Here is a 19,680-nt window from a genome sequence, read left to right as displayed (position 1 = left end):
CAGGTATTTTTAGTTAATGTCCATTCATGTACTGCCTTAACCCTATAGGTGCCATATATGGTGCCTGACCACCCCACCCCCAGTGACCATATGATGTCCCTTTCGACTGTGAATTAACAGGTCATAAACCGAGTCTGCAAAATAACTGCCGCGGCTCAAAATAAAAATAATAACCATCATCTCCCCAATCATCTCAGCTTTAACGTGTGACTGATTTTTTATACAGAGCTACAGTGATTTCTAATTTATGTCTGTTCATGTGCTGCCTTCATTGTGTTACATGTCTGATAAGCTCACAACATAGTGATATATATGTCTCAGTTACAATGAGTGAGGCGTAGCGCCGTGGTACATTAGTCACTACAGTAAACTGCATGTAACAGCCTGTGATAACTTCATTCAATCAGTAAATAGAGATATCTGTAATGAAATACAGACAAGCAGGTTGAGAATACAATTGGTAATAACTCAGTGTTGTTTATCATGTTTATACTATTGTTATTTTAAAAGAATTCATGTGTATGAGTAAGCAAGCCACTCAAAATTAATTGGGTAATTGTGATTTTTCTTGCAAATTTTAAGCAAGGATGCAGTATATCTTAAGCTCTGCTTTCAGTCTTACCTGGTTCAGAGAGCGCGCTTTCCCCAGGATTCTGGTTTAGGATTTAGGATGGGTCCCCAGGAACCTATGTGTTGTACAAGCTAAAGTCAACTAAATGGATCGAGTGGTCATATACTGGTGCTGTAAACTACTTCTCTATCACTGGTTTGTCCAGAATCCATTATTTACAGGTCACTGTGAGGAACATTACTGAATGCATCATCAAACAGTGAACAAAGAAACAAATAGGCTGGTCTTGGGTTTGAATCTTCTCTGATTATCATCCTTGGTGAACCTTCCCTGATTATGATCCTTGTTGAATCTTCCCTGATTGTGATCCTTGTTAAACCTTTCCTGATTATCATCCTTGTTAAAGATTCCCTGATTATGATCCTTGGTGAACCTTCCCTGATTATGGTCCTTGGTGAACCTTCCCTGATTATGATCCTTGCAGAACCTTCCCTGATTATGGTCCTTGTTGAATCTTCCCTGATTATGATCCTTGGTGAATCTTCCCTGATTATGATCCTTGTTAAACCTTCCTTGATTATGATCCTTGTTGAACCTTCCCTGATTCTGATCCTTGTTAAACCTTCCCTGATTATGATCCTTGGTGAACCTCCCCTGAATATGGTCCTTAGTGAACCTTCCCTGATTATGATCCTTGGTGAACCTTCCCTGATTATGATCCTTGTTGAATCTTCCCTGATTATGATCCTTGGTGAACCTTCCCTGATTATGGTCCTTGGTGAACCTTCCCTGATTAGGGTCCTTGTTGAATCTTCCCTAATTATGATCCTTGTTGAATCTTCCCTGATTATGATCCTTGTTGAATCTTCCCTGATTATGATCCTTGGTGAACTTTCTCTGATTATGATCCTTGGTGAACCTTCCCTGATTATGGTTCTTGGCTAACCTTCCCTGATTATGATCCTTGGTGAACCTTCCCTGATTATGGTCCTTGGTGAATCTTCCCTGATTATGATCCTTGTTGAATCTTCCCTGATTATGATCCTTGGTGAATCTTCCCTGATTAAGATCCTTGGTGAACCTTCCCTGATTATGATCCTTGGTGAACCTTCTGTCAGGACTTTGCATTGCAAGTTTCACAAAGGTAATACTAGATGTCTACACGCTGGACCAATCAGGATTTCCTCAGTTTTTGATTACTGGTAGTGATTCATGTTTTGTGGCATTTGTCAAGCCCTCTTAGTGTAATCTGGGAATTACCCATCACAGCAGTAAACAGAACTCGGCTAGGCTGCTCTTATTTCATTTTTTATCATTGGTAAAGGGTTATCTGTTGACAGGTGTAGCTTTGTCTGTTCCTATTAAGTGATACATGTGAATGTTGAAATATCCTTGAGCTACGTATGAAACAATATATAAACTATTGCTTATTTGCTGTTTTGTGGTTGTCAAACTTAGTTGCAATACTGGGAGTAAGTGTTATCCTCCGAAATACTCATAAATATCCTCCTACCTTGAGGCCATAATGAATTAATTTACAGTTTTAGTCAGGGCTGTAACTTTTATGACTCATGTGGCCTGTTTAACGTTTGCTATTCAGTCTATGTGCTTTTGTGACGAATTGAACATTCATTGAACTTTTCGTGATGCAGCGGGTGATAATCTATTCAATGAGAGCAGTTTGAAATTTATCCACATGCTGAAGTAGTGGACTGTGTTTGTACTTCATCATAAAGTCAGACCAAACACATAAGAACTCTACCTGCTGGAAGCCGGATGTATTGAATCAATAGGGCAGATTAAATGCTTGTTGTGGGCTTGCGACTGAAAACATTGCTTACCATGCAAAGGGTTAATTATTGATAAGTGTAAAAATGAGACTGACTGAGCTTCTGGCCTAGTTGTATATCGAGGTCTGTGTTGGAACAGATGGGTATTGATTTTTAGAAGAGTCTATGCATGTCCTACGTTAGTAAATGTAAATATAGAGAAAAAGTCATCCATTGGTGGTTTTCTTATCATACCACTTCGAACTCAGATGTGTCAACAAATGTGATTGGACAGTACAAAGTGTCACATTTTCTGATTGGTTGATGAGCTTGTCAACATGTCCACACCAACATGTCGCCTCTGTTCTACGTATATGATAAACAGTCTGTGGTCATGGTGGTAGGAACATTTCGTAAATAGAAGAACGTTGGCAAGGATGTCCATGAACATGAGCAACGACGACAGTGATGTTGATGAAGGAATTACTTTCGAGGCCAGAGAGCGAGGTTGTTGGGCCGGTTTTGCTCGCCACTTTGAGATGTTTATCAAATGGCTTCTGCATCATGCAACAGGTAGTTATGGGAGTTATGACCTGGTTGATATGATCAAGTTAATTACCAGCAGATGGAAGGGACCAGAGCCAGGGCTAGTTTACCCCCTGGTGTCATGGAGAAAAGATCAAGCAATTAACTGCTGGCTGACATTTTGTTTGGCTGATTCAGCATATGTATTTTGATAATTGTAAACACTGAATTTCAGTTATGGTACAGACTGTTTGAATTTGTACGAGTGTTCAACAGGTGCTACATCACTTAATGCCTGGTATTCAGATATTCCTTCTGAGGTTTTGAAGGAAAGTCGTTTCACATATGGCTGATATGTAATATATATATTGATCAATACACAAGTTTAGAAAACAACACAGAACTGGTTCCAACAAGATAAAGCAGGATTTGTCCCATTAAATGTAACTAACTCTCTTTTGTGTTACATGTTAAGGACATGCATTATACTCACCTTTGTCTATAGTCGAAACATGTAAGGCAAAAAAATTAGCAATGTCATTTGGGCCACACATTTTATTGTACAATTTCACATATTGTTTTGGTTAGGTCAGCAAGAGTAACAATGTTACTGTGGATCAAGGAGGAATTAATGCTGTTTGTTTAAAATGACGAATGCATAGTATCTTTACCTTGTTTATAGAAACACATATTCTCATTATATTTTGGCTTTAATTTAATTGATCAAATAATATTAAAATTCTTTTGCTGGTGTTTGTTGCGTTTGACAGTTGTATTATTTCATTTTCATCCACATCGACATGTTCACAATGGGCAGGCCAATCAATAATCTATATTATCTATATTATCAGCGTTAGAAATTGGCACTAGTCCTGTAGTCCTTGCCAAACTGCCAAATAGTAAAGGTATCCCAAGGACTAGTAGAAATTTGCCATTTTTAGGGTTTTGTTAAATGTTATCATTATAAGGACTAGTGGACAAAAACTGTTAGTTTCTAACCCTGATTATACAAAATCTTGAAGTGTGAGTTAGTGTTCTATTTGATTTTCTTGCATTTTAAATCTGTTCAGTGGAAGTGATATTTATGGTTATATTTTATTCTTTTAATCAGTGTTAGAAATTTGCACAAGTCCTATAATTCTTGCCCAATAGTTGGGGTATCCTAAGGACTAGTGGAAATTTTCGCTAGTTAACTAAAAGTGTTGGTTTCTATGGCTGTAATCAATATTCTTATTCATAAATAAATAAATAAATAAATAAATAAATAAATGTAATATCAGCTGTAATATTTGTGCTGATGCTGTAAGCTGTCAGGTACAACATGAAACGTGAGTTGATATCATGGATATGACTGCGTGTTAATGCACGTGACATGTGAGATATATCAATACTGGGACATATGGTCACGTCACGTGTGATAAGAGGTGCATTCATCCCTATATATAACTTGGTCTTACAGGGTCACTAGGCTCACCTAATTTGCAAACCTAACAAAGTTCATTAGGTTCCTCAAATGACAGTCTCTTGGTCTGCTAGTTCAAATTTAATGATGTATTCAAATTTTTGCTGTCAATAATAACTGAAGAGTCACATAGACAACGTCTAAAGTTCGCACGTTCACAGGTCCGACCTGGGCAGAAAATAGGCACCAGACCAGAGGGAACAATCTCCCTTTGAGGTGAAAGGAAATATGCCGGTTCCATAAGTTTACCAAATTAATCCCTTGGACAATACATCTGCAGGTTCTTTTGCCTCGTCCTGATTTATCGTAGACTTTGTTTCTCTCATACAACTAACAAGCCATGCAACTATCACATCAAAAAAGTCCAAAGCAAGTCTACAATATTTTGGCAAGTGTAGATTTCTTCACTTTTACCTTTAGAAAATGAAGATATTCTCTATAATGGTACTTTTAACAAAAACAAATCTTCAATTAGTTTCCTTTTAGAGACTGATGTTAGTCTATTGAAGGGCAACAGGTCATTCTTATGGTAGTAGTAGCATGGATTTGGCATGTTTTCTTAAAATCGTAATAGACAAGTGACATTTTATTGTTGGGAAGATTTCTGTATTTTACATATACACATGCATTCTTACAAATTTGAGTCTGGAAAGGATTGCAAACATAGAAGAGGGATTTTTCAAATTGTTCACCCCTTCCATTATCAGATAGTATTAAAGCGTATTCCACCTCTAATTTGGATATGATTCTAACTGAGTGTAACATGGTTTTGGCAGTGTGCTGAACTGGTTCGTAATGTCCTTATGAGAAGTTAAATGAAACATAAACAGTCATTGTCTCTTTAGACAAGATTTAATCGTGGTATAGAGCGGCTTGACATGTTTGACCTGAGCCCGTTCATTAGTTCCCCTCAGAGCATCATGCAATGTGAATGTAATTCTAGAACACGTAGAAAGAGAGATTGTCTAATGATGAACTATCACACTACAAGTTCTGAAACTAGTGCCCTCAGAAATATGTTTCTCTTGCCTTTAAATTGTTCATTATGTTAGAAAAAAACCTCAGAAGCAATTTCTTGTCATCAGAGTTGATCAAGGTTGCTGTGATTGGATGTTGCTGATGGTAAATATATGTCAGTCATATAAACACTTCCTTATTCTGTATAAAGTTCTTGTGTTTTTCTGTAGGGAAAGGTTTCTTTGTGAAAGGTGGGTGCTTTGAGTGTGAGGAAAGTCATTGATTCTTTCCCGGACAAGGAACACAGGAATGTTGCCGAGGCCGTCAGTGCCGTCACTGACTGAAAGCTGTTGCATGCTGGTAATTAGTTTGACGAGTCCACGAGATACAACTGCAGCAATCTTTGAACCGTAATTGAATAATGACCATACTAAAGAAACAAACTGAATTAAGGAGATATTTTGGGCTGTGTAAATTGCAGTTCTGATAAGTTTGTTGAGGAAGTAATGTAGCGTTTTTGGGTTAGTTCACAAGTTTGAAAGAGGACAGGTTTTTCTGTGGTGCTGAGCAGTAGGAGATTGAGTTTGACCTTCTGGAAGGATTGATTTGTCGATACACTGAACAATGACATGAAGGTCGGACATTGTCATGTCTCTGATTCGTTGTGGGGAGAGAATATGATGTTGTGCATATTTGCGTAACATTCCAGCAGTATGGGGACGCCAAGTATCAGTATCTTGTGTCCATTTGTGTTGTGTTGTTTAATGCTGCACTCAACAATATTCCATTTCTTTGACGTCAGTCTGTAAATAATCGAGTCAGCGATCCCGTTTGTCACCACTTACAACAAGCATAGCTGCCTCTTATGACAAGCATAGTTGCCTCTTACAACAAGCATAGTTGCTTAGACCCAGCTTCAGAAACTTAACATTTTTAGTCCAAAACCCTTAAAATGGCAAATTTCTACCAGTTCTTATGATACCTTAACTATTGGGCAGTTTGGCAAGGACTCTTCAGGGTTAGAAACAAACAGTTTTGTCCACTAGTCCTTATAATGATAACGTATAGCAAAACCCTTAAAATTAGGATACCTGCAAATTTCTAACGCTGCTGTAGGACTAGTGCCAATTTCTAAAGCTGAAGATCTATTCTAACCTGGATCTTCACGGGTTTTGTGTCCATTGAACACTTTGGGATGTGAACTTTGGGTTTTGGAATCAAGCTACGCTTTGAACAATGCTGCTCTGTCCTGTTTGTTGTGACCAATACATGTACATGATTACAGCAACTGCATTGTTTAAGTAAGTCGGAGGCTGAAGTGTAATTTACCTACTTCAATCTGTTACTCAAGCCACTAGTTCGAAGCCAGTGTCTTGGATAAAATAACCATAGTTTTGCTGGTACATTTATCAATTCCATTGTGTTTGTTCAGTTTCCTTATTTCTCACATGCTTCATAAATCAAAGATGGTCACCAAGGACTTTTGTAAAAATGTGTGTTTTCTAAGTGTGCCCCGAAGGCAATGCCATTATGATTTTATCCCCATGAAGATTCGGGGAAGAACAGGTCTTCAGCAACCAATGCTTGTCGTAAATGGCGGCTATGCTTGACGGAAGAGGCGACTAACAGGATCGGGTGGTCAGGTGGTCAGGTGGTTGTTGCATGTCATGGTTTCCAAATTTCGTGGATCGATGCTCATCATATCAGTCACTGGATTGTCTGGTTTAGACTTGATTATTTACAGACCGCTATCAAATAGCTGGAATATTGCTAAGTGCGTGTTAAACGACAAACAAACTAAACTAAACTAAACTAAACTAAACTAAACTAAACTAAACTAAACTAACATTATGATTTTACCCGTATCCTTGGCTCTTTAAGTTTAGTACAGGGAATATTGAACCCGAGAGAGTGTTGTGTAGCAGATGGTTTGTATGAAAGAGTAATTAAAATGAAATAATTAAATCTTCTTTACTCACTCATTGGAACATTATTCATTAAAAAGATAATTGACACTATTCCAGGCATACAAATTGGTGTTAGTCTGCTAGCCTGAGTCTGGTTGTGCTGTGTAAAAGGCTAGTAGAATGTCAGTATGCAGGATAATGATGATAATACTTGGATATTTGTAATATGCTATAATTCATCCATTGAGGCATGCTGACAACATTACCACCATTATTACCATGGATATCAATGGATTAGCGCACACTCGATTTTCATTCTCAGCTCCCTGGGGGGTGATAGAAGGTTAACATCTCCTCCTATGGGGTACCCTTATAAGTGATAAGTTGTTGTCACTTTTTAGGCCAGTAAATGTTTCAAATTAATGTACAGTTCTGATATTCACGGATGTTTTGCTTAAACTTAAAATAGAATGTAAATGTAGTATAACAAGCTACACATTATGTAGCTATTTCTCTTATGAAAGGTTGAAATATCCAGAATGCTGAGTTGTGGTAGTAAATCAGGTCGTCTTCAACAAGTTAAAGCATGAGGAAAACGTAATGATGACAGAAAATGAATTCGGAACTTTTCATTAAAAATGACAATCTGTGCTTCATAGTCAAGACCAAGTAATTTGAAATATTTGAATACGATTTCTGAAACGGTTTTGTTGTCTGAGTTATCATTGAGGTGGTTAATATAGCAGCTGTGTTATCGAATGCCTGAGTCACTTACCAGTGGAGTATTATCGTGATATACATACCTACATGCTTACATCATCTATAATGCTGTGCCGCAGGGAAACAGATGCAGCTGACATCAATCACTTGGGACTTTTTAATCTGTGTTTTACCCTCCTTTAATTCATTGATAGTGGGGCACGGGTGGCCCAGTCGTCCAAGGCGCCGCGATTCGCTGTGCAGATTTGCGTCCCCTGGGCACGCCAGAAACCTATGATTGTGGGTTCCCGGTTTGCCCCGATAATGTTTCTAGGTTTGTCAGCACCATACCCGTGCTTGTGGGTTTCACGGAAGTTGTAAACGTCTGAGACCTGCATCACTTCAGGCTTTCCTCCCACATTAAGCTGACACGCTGTGATATAACTGGAATACAATTAAAAGCGGAGTTAAACCCAACTCACTCACTCACTAATTCATTGATATACTGATTGGACAGACATGAAGTAATACCTGGAACTAATTAAGGCATATCTAGCGATAGAAACTAACAGTTTAAGTCCACTAGTCCTTGTAATGATAAAATATATCAAAACCCTTAAAAAGGGTAAATTTCTACTTGTCCTTATGATACCTTAACTAATGGGCAGATTGGCAAGGACTCAAGGAGAACCAATTTCTAACACTGCATTATTTATTGAATTTTGGGGTTGCCTTAGGCACTGCAATTCGGGGGCTTAGTCATGCGAGAAAGTATGATCATGGGTTCAAATCCTTCATTTACCTTGATTATGTTTTGAAGTTTGACAGCACCATACCCTTGCTCAAGAGTCATGGGATCTACCTAAATGGTTAACGTCTAACACCTGTTGTGATATAACTGAAATACTGTTCAAAGCAGTATGAAACCAAACTCACTCACTCACTCTTGAATGTTGCTGTGTTAGTTTCAAACCCTCCTCTCTACAATGACTACAAGGAGTAATGTGCATACACACTCTCTATCCGCCCCATTACAGAATTTCTGTTAGTTATTCATCAAATCCAAGAGATGGTTAAGCTGCAACAAGGCCAATCATGGGATTCCATTTTATTTTTAGACCTGCGTCATCTGATTCAATTTTAGGATATTAAAATTCCAGGTCTATTGATTAAATTGCGATGCTTGAAATAAACCTCAATCTTAAATACAAATTTCCTTCGGGTACTCGAGTGGCGATGTGAACACTGTTAAGTGAAATGTTCATTTGCTGGTTAAATCAATATAGATCTGAAAAGAGATCGATCCACTTGGTGCTCCATTGGATGCCTATTTGAGAAATTGATTCATAGACGTTATTGTTGTCTTTATTTAGATTTTCATGTATCGTTTCTGTTGTCATGCCAACATGTGTTGTTGTTTCTGTCGGTTCATGCCCTTTTGTGTGGATGGGGAAGTTGTTTTTTCCTATTTAATGTTTGATGGTAAGAGGTCACCATGAGATAAGGTGAATTGAAATTTGCGTCATGGAGAAACCTGTTTTTGTGGAGCTGTGAAAATGTTAACTTTATTGTTAATGAAAAATGTTTTGGGGGCAGTTTTTAACAAAAGCTTTTCAATGTTGGTTACGTCATGTGTGAAAATAATTTTATGGCAAACTAAAAGTGATAAACAATGATAAAAAGACGATAATGTTCTGTGTTATTTGAACAAAAATGTTTCTCTGAAATTTATTCTGTTAAAGGGAAACATGGATCCACCTCTATGGGAAAATATGGATTGATATTTTAATATTTTATTTTTGATTCACTAATGAGAGGATTTAATTGATTTTATTCCCCTTGCAGACCAATATGATTACTTAATCATCAAAGTGTTTCTAACAAATGGCAATCTTTTAAAAAAGGAGAGTATGTGACCATATACTGGACCTCATGGTGATCCCGCGAATCTGTGAGTCCATCACTGACTTTCATTGTTCACATGTGTTACACACTTTGGTGAGATATTTCCAGAATGTGTGATGGAGACACCGGAATACCTTGATGTGGTAATATCAGGTCTATTGGGCTTGAATAGATAATAATTGATGGTGCCAGACAACGTGTCAGATATCTCTGTTTTAGAACACACTAAGTAAGAAGACATCTGTTTGTCTGTTACAGTATCTTTGAAGCCAACAGAATTCATGAATAGATCAGGACAAGGTCTTTGTTTAAATGACTGCAGTAGCCTGGCAGGACATTTTTACAGTCTCAAGCTGGATGTCATATATTATCTTGGAGTTTATTTTGATATTAGTACATGTACTAGTGTTGATGCATTTATTTTGGCAATTTGCATTGTAATCAATTACACGCAGGTAACACAATACAAAAAAGGCATAACATATTTACAATTACACACAGTTTATCAAATTCAGATACCTAAATGAAGACAGATATTCACTAGAAGATATATATCAAAAGATGCCTTAGTTTGTACAGATACGAGGCAAATTGTAGTATAATAGCATCCCAGATGTGGCTAAAATACTGCTGCTATAACGTTAAATACTTCTTACTTAGTGTGTTCTAAACCATCCCTATTTTTGTGAAATACATGAAAGACTGAAACTTTTAATCTGTATCAATTATGAATATTGTGGCAGGAATAATCCTGTAAGTATATTTCACACAACTGGTTGTACCTTTACAACTTGTATAATGAGAACCATGTAAAATTTATATTGTTGGTCCTTGCTGAGAATGTTGTTCGCATACCGGTAATCATCTGGTGAAATCTGGTGAGTTATGTTCCCTGACAGCTGTGTACAGACTGCAGTCGCATGTAGCTCTAAATTTGCCACATTGTTTCTAATACAGATTGTTTACAAAAGTATCGTGTCATTTGATCCTGATGCTTTTCTGATATGATTATTTATAGTAAATTTTGTTGTTAATGACTTTTTCTTGTTTTTCTGCAGGGTCGTCGACGGTGTCGCTGAAGAAACCACGCAGCAGCCGTGGTCTACTGAGTTCATTCTTCTGTTGTTTCGGGACTAACAACAACAATAACAACAACAATGCCCAGAACCACTGTCAAGTGCCTCAATCACCCGAAAATGGCAACCCTAAGGTACATAGTCACGTTTAAACACTGCCCAGAACCACTGTCAAGTGCCTCAATCACCCGAAAATGGCAACCCTAAGGTACATAGTCACGTTTAAACACTGCCCAGAACCACTGTCAAGTGCCTCAATCACCGGAAAATGGCAACCCTAAGGTACATAGTCACGTTTAAACACTGCCCAGAACCACTGTCAAGTGCCTCAATCACCGGAAAATGGCAACCCTAAGGTACATAGTCACGTTTAAACACTGCCCGGGTAGAATAGCTCCCCAGTGCCTCAATCACCGGAAAATGGCAACCCTAAGGTACATAGTCACGTTTAAACACTGCCCAGAACCACTGTCAAGTGCCTCAATCACCCGAAAATGGCAACCCTAAGGTACATAGTCACGTTTAAACACTGCCCAGAACCACTGTCAAGTGCCTCAATCACCGGAAAATGGCAACCCTAAGGTACATAGTCACGTTTAAACACTGCCCGGGTAGAATAGCTCCCCAGTGCCTCAATCACCGGAAAATGGCAACCCTAAGGTACATAGTCACGTTTAAACACTGCCCGGGTAGAATAGCTCCCCAGTGCCTCAATCACCCGAAAATGGCAACCCTAAGGTACATAGTCACGTTTAAACACTGCCCAGAACCACTGTCAAGTGCCTCAATCACCCGAAAATGGCAACCCTAAGGTACATAGTCACGTTTAAACACTGCCCAGAACCACTGTCAAGTGCCTCAATCACCGGAAAATGGCAACCCTAAGGTACATAGTCACGTTTAAACACTGCCCGGGTAGAATAGCTCCCCAGTGCCTAAATCACCGGAAAATGGCAACCCTAAGGTACATAGTCACGTTTAAACACTGCCCGGGTAGAATAGCTCCCCAGTGCCTCAATCACCCGAAAATGGCAACCCTAAGGTACATAGTCACGTTTAAACACTGCCCAGAACCACTGTCAAGTGCCTCAATCACCGGAAAATGGCAACCCTAAGGTACATAGTCGCATTTAAACACTGCCCGGGTAGAATAGCTCCCCAGTGCCTCAATCACCGGAAAATGGCAACCCTAAGGTACATAGTCGCATTTAAACACTGCCCGGGTAGAATAGCTCCCCAGTGCCTCAATCACCGGAAAATGGCAACCCTAAGGTACATAGTCACGTTTAAACACTGCCCGGGTAGAATAGCTCCCCAGTGCCTCAGTCACCGGAAAATGGCAACCCTAAGGTACATAGTCACGTTTAAACACTGCCCGGGTGGAATAGCTCCCCAGTGCCTCAATCACCGGAAAATGGCAACCCTAAGGTACATAGTCACATTTAAGCACAGCCATGGTAGAATAGCCTGTTCAGCCTGGATGAAACAATGTAACTCCCTTGCATTGTGACATCAATACTAACCAGGCAATATGCAGGGAATCAACTCCCTTGTACTGCTTTATCCTAATGGGGGCGGTCAGTAGTCTAGTGGTTAAAGCGTTCGCTCGTCTTGCCGAAACCCTAGTTTGATTCCCGACATGGGTACAATGTGTGAAGGCCATTTCTGGTGTCCCCCGCCGTGATATTCACTCATCCTAATGATTGGGCACATCATATTAGACAACAGCTGGTTTGTGTTGTTACTACTGTCTTCGTCGGTACAGGGGCGGTGGGGTAGCCAAGTGGGTTTAAATTGTTCGCTCGTCACTCTGAAGGCCTGCGTTGGATTCCCTAAATAGACCAGTGCTTGACTCTAACACTGGTCTGCTGGTCCAAGTCTAGTATATATTTTTTAGGACCAGTAAAATTAAAAAAGTGGTGATCCGGTAGTCTCATGTTATTTTGGGGAGGAACAAGGTAATTTAGGTTTGTATTACTTTTAAGTCAGCGATGGATCAAGCCTAAACTCTAAGCACCATTGTGTCTAGTAGAGATCCGACAGGAACAGTAGATTTGTGTGGGTCAGTGTCAAGCACTGATGGGTACATTGTGTAAAGCCCATTTCTGGTGTCCCCTGCCATGATATTGCTGGAATATTGCAAAATATGGCGTAGAATCCAACTCACTCTCTCACTCACTTTATTTGTACAAGTCCCATAGTGTAGCACAGAACACCCACTGATGCGTCCTGGTGACTGTGGCTGCATGCTGTAAGGTTATTGACTATTCTGCATTAAACATGATATACCTGCCATGGCAAGGGACGGATCAATATTAATGTAAAATCAATGTGATGATTTGATAACCAGTTACCATTATTCAATCAATTTGATAAGAAAGAAGAGGACATTTGAATACATTTTCTATTGTCTACCTTGGACAAACATATTAGTGTAAGATGTTTTCTATGTTAAACTCATTAGGGGCTATTGTGAAGGTTCTACCACTTACACTTACGCTAAAATTCAGGCAGGAAGGTGTATTACTGTCTTTAATCAGACCTCCAGATACACTGAGTATTTGCGTAAAATACGAAAATAAACACACCATTCCCAAATTAATTTTGAGTTGAACCACACTCAGTAACACTCGACGTAATTACCTTATGTATCCTTTTCGACTTGCGTAACTATATGTCCTTACAGATATTTTTTTTCTGATTGAATGCAGGCATCAAACATACATGAACTCTACTGCTGTGAATAATGCATAAAAAAGCACAATGCCTCCCTATTGTTAATAAGCCATGTATATCACTGTTGTGGGCTTATGCAGCAAGTTCCACACTTGGAGCAGCTCATGAACAGAAACAAAACATTATTATTTTAAAAATGTCTAATATTTGGTGTAAATATACCTACCAGACTGGCCCCAAGGGAATAAATTTATGTTGAATTCCCGTAAATTTAATCAATACCCAATGTGAATGATAACTTCTGAGTAAATGCTCAATGGCTCAAAAACTTATGTGGAGCCATTTTTAATATTCCAATGTTTGTCATCTTACGCAAACTGAGTCGATTTGTTTGTTTGTTGTTTAACTCGGCACTCGGTAATATTCCAGCTATAAGCGGGGGTCTGTAAATAATCGAGTCTGAACCAGACAATCAAGTGATTGACACAGTGAGCATTGATCCACGCAATTGTGATATGATGACATGCATGAACCAAGTCAGCAAACCTGCCTACCCAATCCCGTTGAGTCTGTACCAGACAATTCAGCGATTGATATCATGAGCATCGATCCAGGAACATTTCTAATGTTAACATGTCATAGGATGATCAGGTCATGTAAGGCCTTCTCAACCACAGGGGGCATGGGTGGCCCAGTCGTCTAAGGCGCCGCGATTCGCTGTGCAGAGTCGTGTCCCTTGGGCACGCCAGAAACCTATGATTGTAGGTTAGAATCCCGGTTCGCCCTGATTATGTTTCTAGGTTTGTCAGCACCATACTCATGAGTTTCACCGAAGTGGTAAACATCTGAGACCTGCATCACTTTGGGCTTTCCTCCCACATTAAGCCAACATGCGTGATATAACTAGAATACTGTTAAAAGCAGCATTTAACTCAACTCAACTTGTGTACAATATTGTGTTTGTTTAAGCAATATACATCCGTACATTCGTTTACTTCAAAATATATAATAAACCATTTATAAAAATATTATATGAATTTCCATGTGATTTGACATAAATAAGAGTATCATGTTACATATTGTATCGTGACCTATGTATCATCATTGTGACCTTGCTGTTATGTTTCACCCCTAAGAAACAACAGTTTCTGTTTGGCCTTTGTGTATATTTATTTGGTATTTGTTTCAGCCTATTGAGAAGTACTTGTTACCTCCTGTGCGGAACATGGACACGAGCAAGAAATGCGTTGTGATTGACTTAGATGAAACTCTGGTGCATAGCTCATTTAAAGTAAGTTGGACTGATTCATTGGTTCATTAGTGCAAGGATATGAATAACTGTGCACTAGGTTGTTATAACATGTTATCGCATCCACATTACACTTAGCTGTGCAGAGTTCCGTTCCTTTGGCACACTAGTGATTGTGGGTTTGAATCCTGCTTTGCCCCAAATATGTTTCTAGGTTTGTCAGCACCATACCCTTGTTTGAGGGCTTAACCAAAGAGGTTAACATCTGAGACCTGCATCATTTCTGGCTTTCCTCCCACATTAAGCCGACATGTGTGATATAACTAGAATACTGTTAAAAGGAGCATTTAACTCAACTTGTGCACAATATCATGTTTGTTTAGCAATATACATCCGTACATTCAGCATTCGTTTACTTCAAAAAATATAATAAACAATTTATAAAAAGAATGAGCACTGTAATAAATATTGTCTTTTGTCCAATTTCACATTTAATATTTCCATTTACATAATTCCCAGTCCAGATGTGAAACAGCATTGTGATAATCGTTCATTGGTTTCTTGTTGGCAAGAAGATGCCTCTTCTCCCTCTCAAGGGCATAGTGAAGGTTTCGATACCTCTTCTTCTTGGGTGGCATCAAACTACCCGGATTGTGATCGCAGTATTATTCTGAATGAATTTGTACATATTTGGATGCCACCCCTCGAGATGCTTTGTGGCGTCGTCCTACTGCTCAGAGACATATAATTATGTTTCATGACAGTCATCTTTGATGTTAATGATGGCTGGTTGAATGTAAGTTTGACGTCAGGTTTTAATCATGAACTTGCAGCCGACAAAAACCAATATCTTAGATCCCTCCTAGAATTTGGAATGTACTGTAAATCAGCCAGCGCATTTGGCACAGTGGAATACTGTTTCTTGCCTGTAATTTCATTTCTGGCCCAAATCACACTAAATGATTAATATTAGGGCTGGGACGGGTAACTCGGGTACCTGGGTCGGGTGGGTACTGAGTAGGACCCGGGTACCCACAGGACTACCCGGACCCGTGGTTAGTCATGTGATGTATTGTTTAATGGCAAATATTATCTAGAACTCTATGGTTACACTACAAGTCACTAATGTTCGCATTTCTTTCTGACTATACAACCATTCCTTCTGACTTTTCATATGGTTGAATAAAGACATAGCTTAATTCAACTTCAGTGTATGAATGACCTGATTGTTTAATACATGTATCTAAATACGTTTTACCTGGTCTATCCTAAAAATGTTCCCAATTGGACATTTTGAGACATCTCCTGAGACCTACAGTGGGTACCCGGGTAGGGTCGGGTAATAGTGGGGCGGGTACCCGGGTAGTAAATTTGGACTCATCCCAGCCCTAATTAACATGTTCACTCACTCATTGATATATATGTAAACGTTTTTCCTCAGTACAGTGTATGTGAAAAGAGTTCACCAAGTATTTGTGTCGTTATAATTTGTGAGATATTCACCAATTACTTGTCTTATGTGACATGTGCCCCTCACTCCCCTATTGTCTTACCTGTCACCACGCTTGGAGGAATTTGTACCCGTAACAATAGGTGCGGGACATGTAGGTAGCCCCCTAATAGACCACCAGGCTGACTGGGTGCCGGCCTGATCCTTCAAATTGTGCAGCGGGATCCGGTTTTAACCCCACCAAGGGGAATCCCCTCACTGTACGCTATTTTACATTTTGGGGACGATGTCGAGTGGAGTTTTTTAATCGTCCTTTTTACAGTTTCTGATTTTCAAATTTAATTTTGGTCAAGCTTTTGTGATTAAGTATGCTCTGAAGTATTAAAATCTGTAATGTTGGTTTGTTGACTCTATAATGTTATTGAAAATTAAATTTAATTTGATTAAAGTCTAGCTTTTCACCTGACTTGATGTCTACATTATTTATGCATAAATCTTGACACAGGGAGTCACAAAAATACATTTGAGACAAAAGTTCTTTTTTTTAAACAGAAACCAATCTAAGAGTTACTTCCCTTGACAATAGTTAAACAATGTTGTTTTGACTGTCACATAATGTAAACAAGGCCCCATTGTCGCCCATCTCACCTAAAACAACCTAGTTGTGTGGCGTCAGTTGTGAAGTGTGTGACCCTTGTGGCTATTTGCTAGCTTGTCCTATGAAAAACGATTTGAGTTTTGAAAAACTGTTCTTTTCATTTTCAAAAAAATATTAGAAGCTTTAAAATTTTCAATTTATTTACTTTGAAATCAATGGCAATCTGGCAAAGGGAATAAAGTAAAATGATCTGCCCTAATACAGATGGAACAGACCCGTGAAGTTCCGGGATAGAAAAGGTCTTCAGCAACCCATGCTTGCCGTAAAAGGTTACTATACTTGTCATAAGAGGCAACAAACGGGATCGGGTGGTCAGGCTTGCTGACTTGGTTAATGCGTGTCATTGATCCCAAGTGCATTGATCAAAGCTCATGATATCAATAACTGGATTGTCTGTCCAGACTCGATTATTTACAGACTGCCGTCATATAGCTGGAATATTGCTGAGTGCGACGTTAAACAACAAACAAACAAACAAACAAATAGACGGAACACATGATAATGGTTCCTACCTTTTTTCAGCCAATCAGCAATGCAGACTTCATAGTTCCTGTGGAGATAGATGGCACAATACACCAGGTAGGTATTCACAACATGTGGCTGCGTGGTTCAAGTGTTCTCTTGTCATGCTGAGGATTTGGGTTTGATTCTCAACAGGGGTACTGATTAATAAGTTTCCAGAAATGTTGTTGCTACATTGTTTCCAAGAGTGCAGTGTGTTGACAACATGTACTACTCAAAACAAGTCAAAGAACACCCACAATTGGAAGGCTGTGTGTTGCAATACCCACCAGCGATGACAGATTAACTGTAAGAGCATAAAAGGATCGAGTGTTCTCTAACTTCTTTTGAGTAGTATATTTGCACAGATTTCAAAATGTGGAGGTTATAAGTCATTGACAAATGGAAACAGCTGTGATTTTCTGAAGTAATTTGTGAATAATTTTTGCTTACTGTTTGATCACTACGGGAGTTAAGATATGTAAATTGCTAGTATACTAGTGTCGGGGAATTCTTTATACATAAGCAGTATTTGAAATTTAGGGTGTGAGTGGGGGCCTATGGAAAGGGTATTTGAATCTTGGGAATTCTATGGAACTTTAACATAGGTAATGACAAGGACTCTTGCACGGATGCAATTTAAACTGAAATATTCATTGGCCTGTGTAAGAAAACCCGAAATTCTGGTAGTCCTTGGGTGCTTTAATATGAGACAAACTGGTGCCACTTTGTATCCCTGCCATGTCTTTTGTGCTTACTTTTGACACTCTAAAGATGCTGGTGTGTATCTGACTGCTTCGTGTTTCAGGTGTACGTGCTAAAACGTCCATATGTAGATGAATTCTTGCAAAAGATGGGAGAGATGTTTGAGTGTGTGCTGTTCACAGCTAGTTTAGCAAAGGTAAGAACTGTGTGTTGTCCCTTTACCATGACCTTTTGCTTCTTTGAGTGGCATTTAGAAGTTGGAATGGTAACTAAGACAAAATTGTTATGGATGAGCAACTTCTTTATGACAATTGGGCGACGTTTCAGTGTAGATTCCAACATTTGCTGGATAACGGTGTTAGAATCTACACCGAAACGTCGCCCAATTGTCATAAAGAAGTTGCTCATCCATAACAATTTTGTCTTAGTTAACTTTGTGTTGGCTGAAAGCGAATCTTGGTACAGGTGAGAACGAAGCTGTTCACTGTATCTGCTTCTAAACCAACCACTCACTTGCAATGCTTTCCACATGTCTACCATGAAGTTTCTTATTAATTTTTTTAAGGACCGGGGGAACAAAGAATATTTTTGAAATTCAAATTATATTCCATAATTGCGAAATTTTGGGTTGAGAGATTGTTTGGTAGTTAATATATCAAATGCTATAAACTTGTATAAACTTGACATGCTTAAAAAAGCACAGATAATGTTAGCCTTGTTCAGAAAAATTACGAACAAATTTAAGTGCTCTAATATCATCTGATGATATCCTGCCCCATTGGTGGAACCTGTCACAAACACATGCAAGGGCAAAAAGAGGGATTATTTGATTCAAGTCAAAATAGTGATTGCATTGTACATCATTTTTGTCACTGATGCACCAAATTTGAAAATGTCCACCACATGTCTATGTTTTGTAATGTTTTCAGTATGCTGACCCAGTGGCCGACCTCCTAGACAAATGGGGGGTGTTCAAAACACGCCTCTTCAGGGAATCTTGTGTCTTTCATAGAGGAAACTATGTCAAGGTAGGTTGTTGATTCAGTAAGGGCGGTCGGGTAGCCTAGTGGTTAAAGCGTTTCTCGTCATGCCAAAGACCTGGGTTCGATTTCCGACATGGGTACGATGTGTGAAGCCCATTTCTGGTGTCCCCCGCCATGACATTGCTGGAATATTGCTAAAAGCGGCGTAAAACCGTACTCACTCACTCGCTCACTGTTGATTCAATATCACCCCGGGGGAATTCTGGGTCCTCAACAAGCTCAACTAGTGTTGACACTAGCATTAATACACTAGTGGAAGGGAGATAATCCATTGACGGTTGGATAATTTTAAGTGAATCAACTCAGTCATGCAAAGTATCACAGTTTTCCTTGTTTTCTTTTAGTATTATGGTTATTATTATGATTATTATTATTAATCATGTCTTAATTCAGACTGATTGAAACCTTTGCTTGTGTTTAGGATCTGAGTCGGTTGGGTCGAGACCTCCACCAAGTTGTGATCGTCGACAACTCTCCTGCTTCCTACATCTTCCATCCAGACAATGCAGTAAGTCACACACCTTCTT

General features: G+C 39.0%; 1 protein-coding gene across 2 annotated transcripts in view; it reads left to right on the top strand.

Annotated features, from left to right (window-relative positions):
- LOC124134688 (CTD small phosphatase-like protein) overlaps nucleotides 1–19,680 on the top strand; it is a 54,831-nt gene that overhangs the window by 24,845 nt on the left and 10,306 nt on the right. The window contains exons 1-7 of one of the 2 annotated variants that reach the window (XM_046499700.2): nucleotides 2,661–2,913; nucleotides 10,854–11,005; nucleotides 14,737–14,838; nucleotides 17,427–17,483; nucleotides 18,214–18,306; nucleotides 19,040–19,138; nucleotides 19,575–19,661. In XM_046499700.2, coding sequence (XP_046355656.1) covers nucleotides 2,778–2,913; nucleotides 10,854–11,005; nucleotides 14,737–14,838; nucleotides 17,427–17,483; nucleotides 18,214–18,306; nucleotides 19,040–19,138; nucleotides 19,575–19,661 — 726 coding nt within the window. In that variant the 5' untranslated portion in view covers nucleotides 2,661–2,777. Of the gene's footprint in view, nucleotides 1–2,660; nucleotides 2,914–10,853; nucleotides 11,006–14,736; nucleotides 14,839–17,426; nucleotides 17,484–18,213; nucleotides 18,307–19,039; nucleotides 19,139–19,574; nucleotides 19,662–19,680 lie in introns of those variants that run through there. The other variant, XM_046499701.2, reaches the window with a different exon arrangement.

Source organism: Haliotis rufescens, unplaced genomic scaffold, assembly GCF_023055435.1.
Source record: "Haliotis rufescens isolate VD_foot unplaced genomic scaffold, xgHalRufe1.0.p SCAF_4, whole genome shotgun sequence".
Taxonomy (NCBI): domain Eukaryota; kingdom Metazoa; phylum Mollusca; class Gastropoda; order Lepetellida; family Haliotidae; genus Haliotis; species Haliotis rufescens.
Note: the sequence above shows the minus strand (reverse complement) of the source record. Positions and strands in the feature narration are given on the sequence as shown.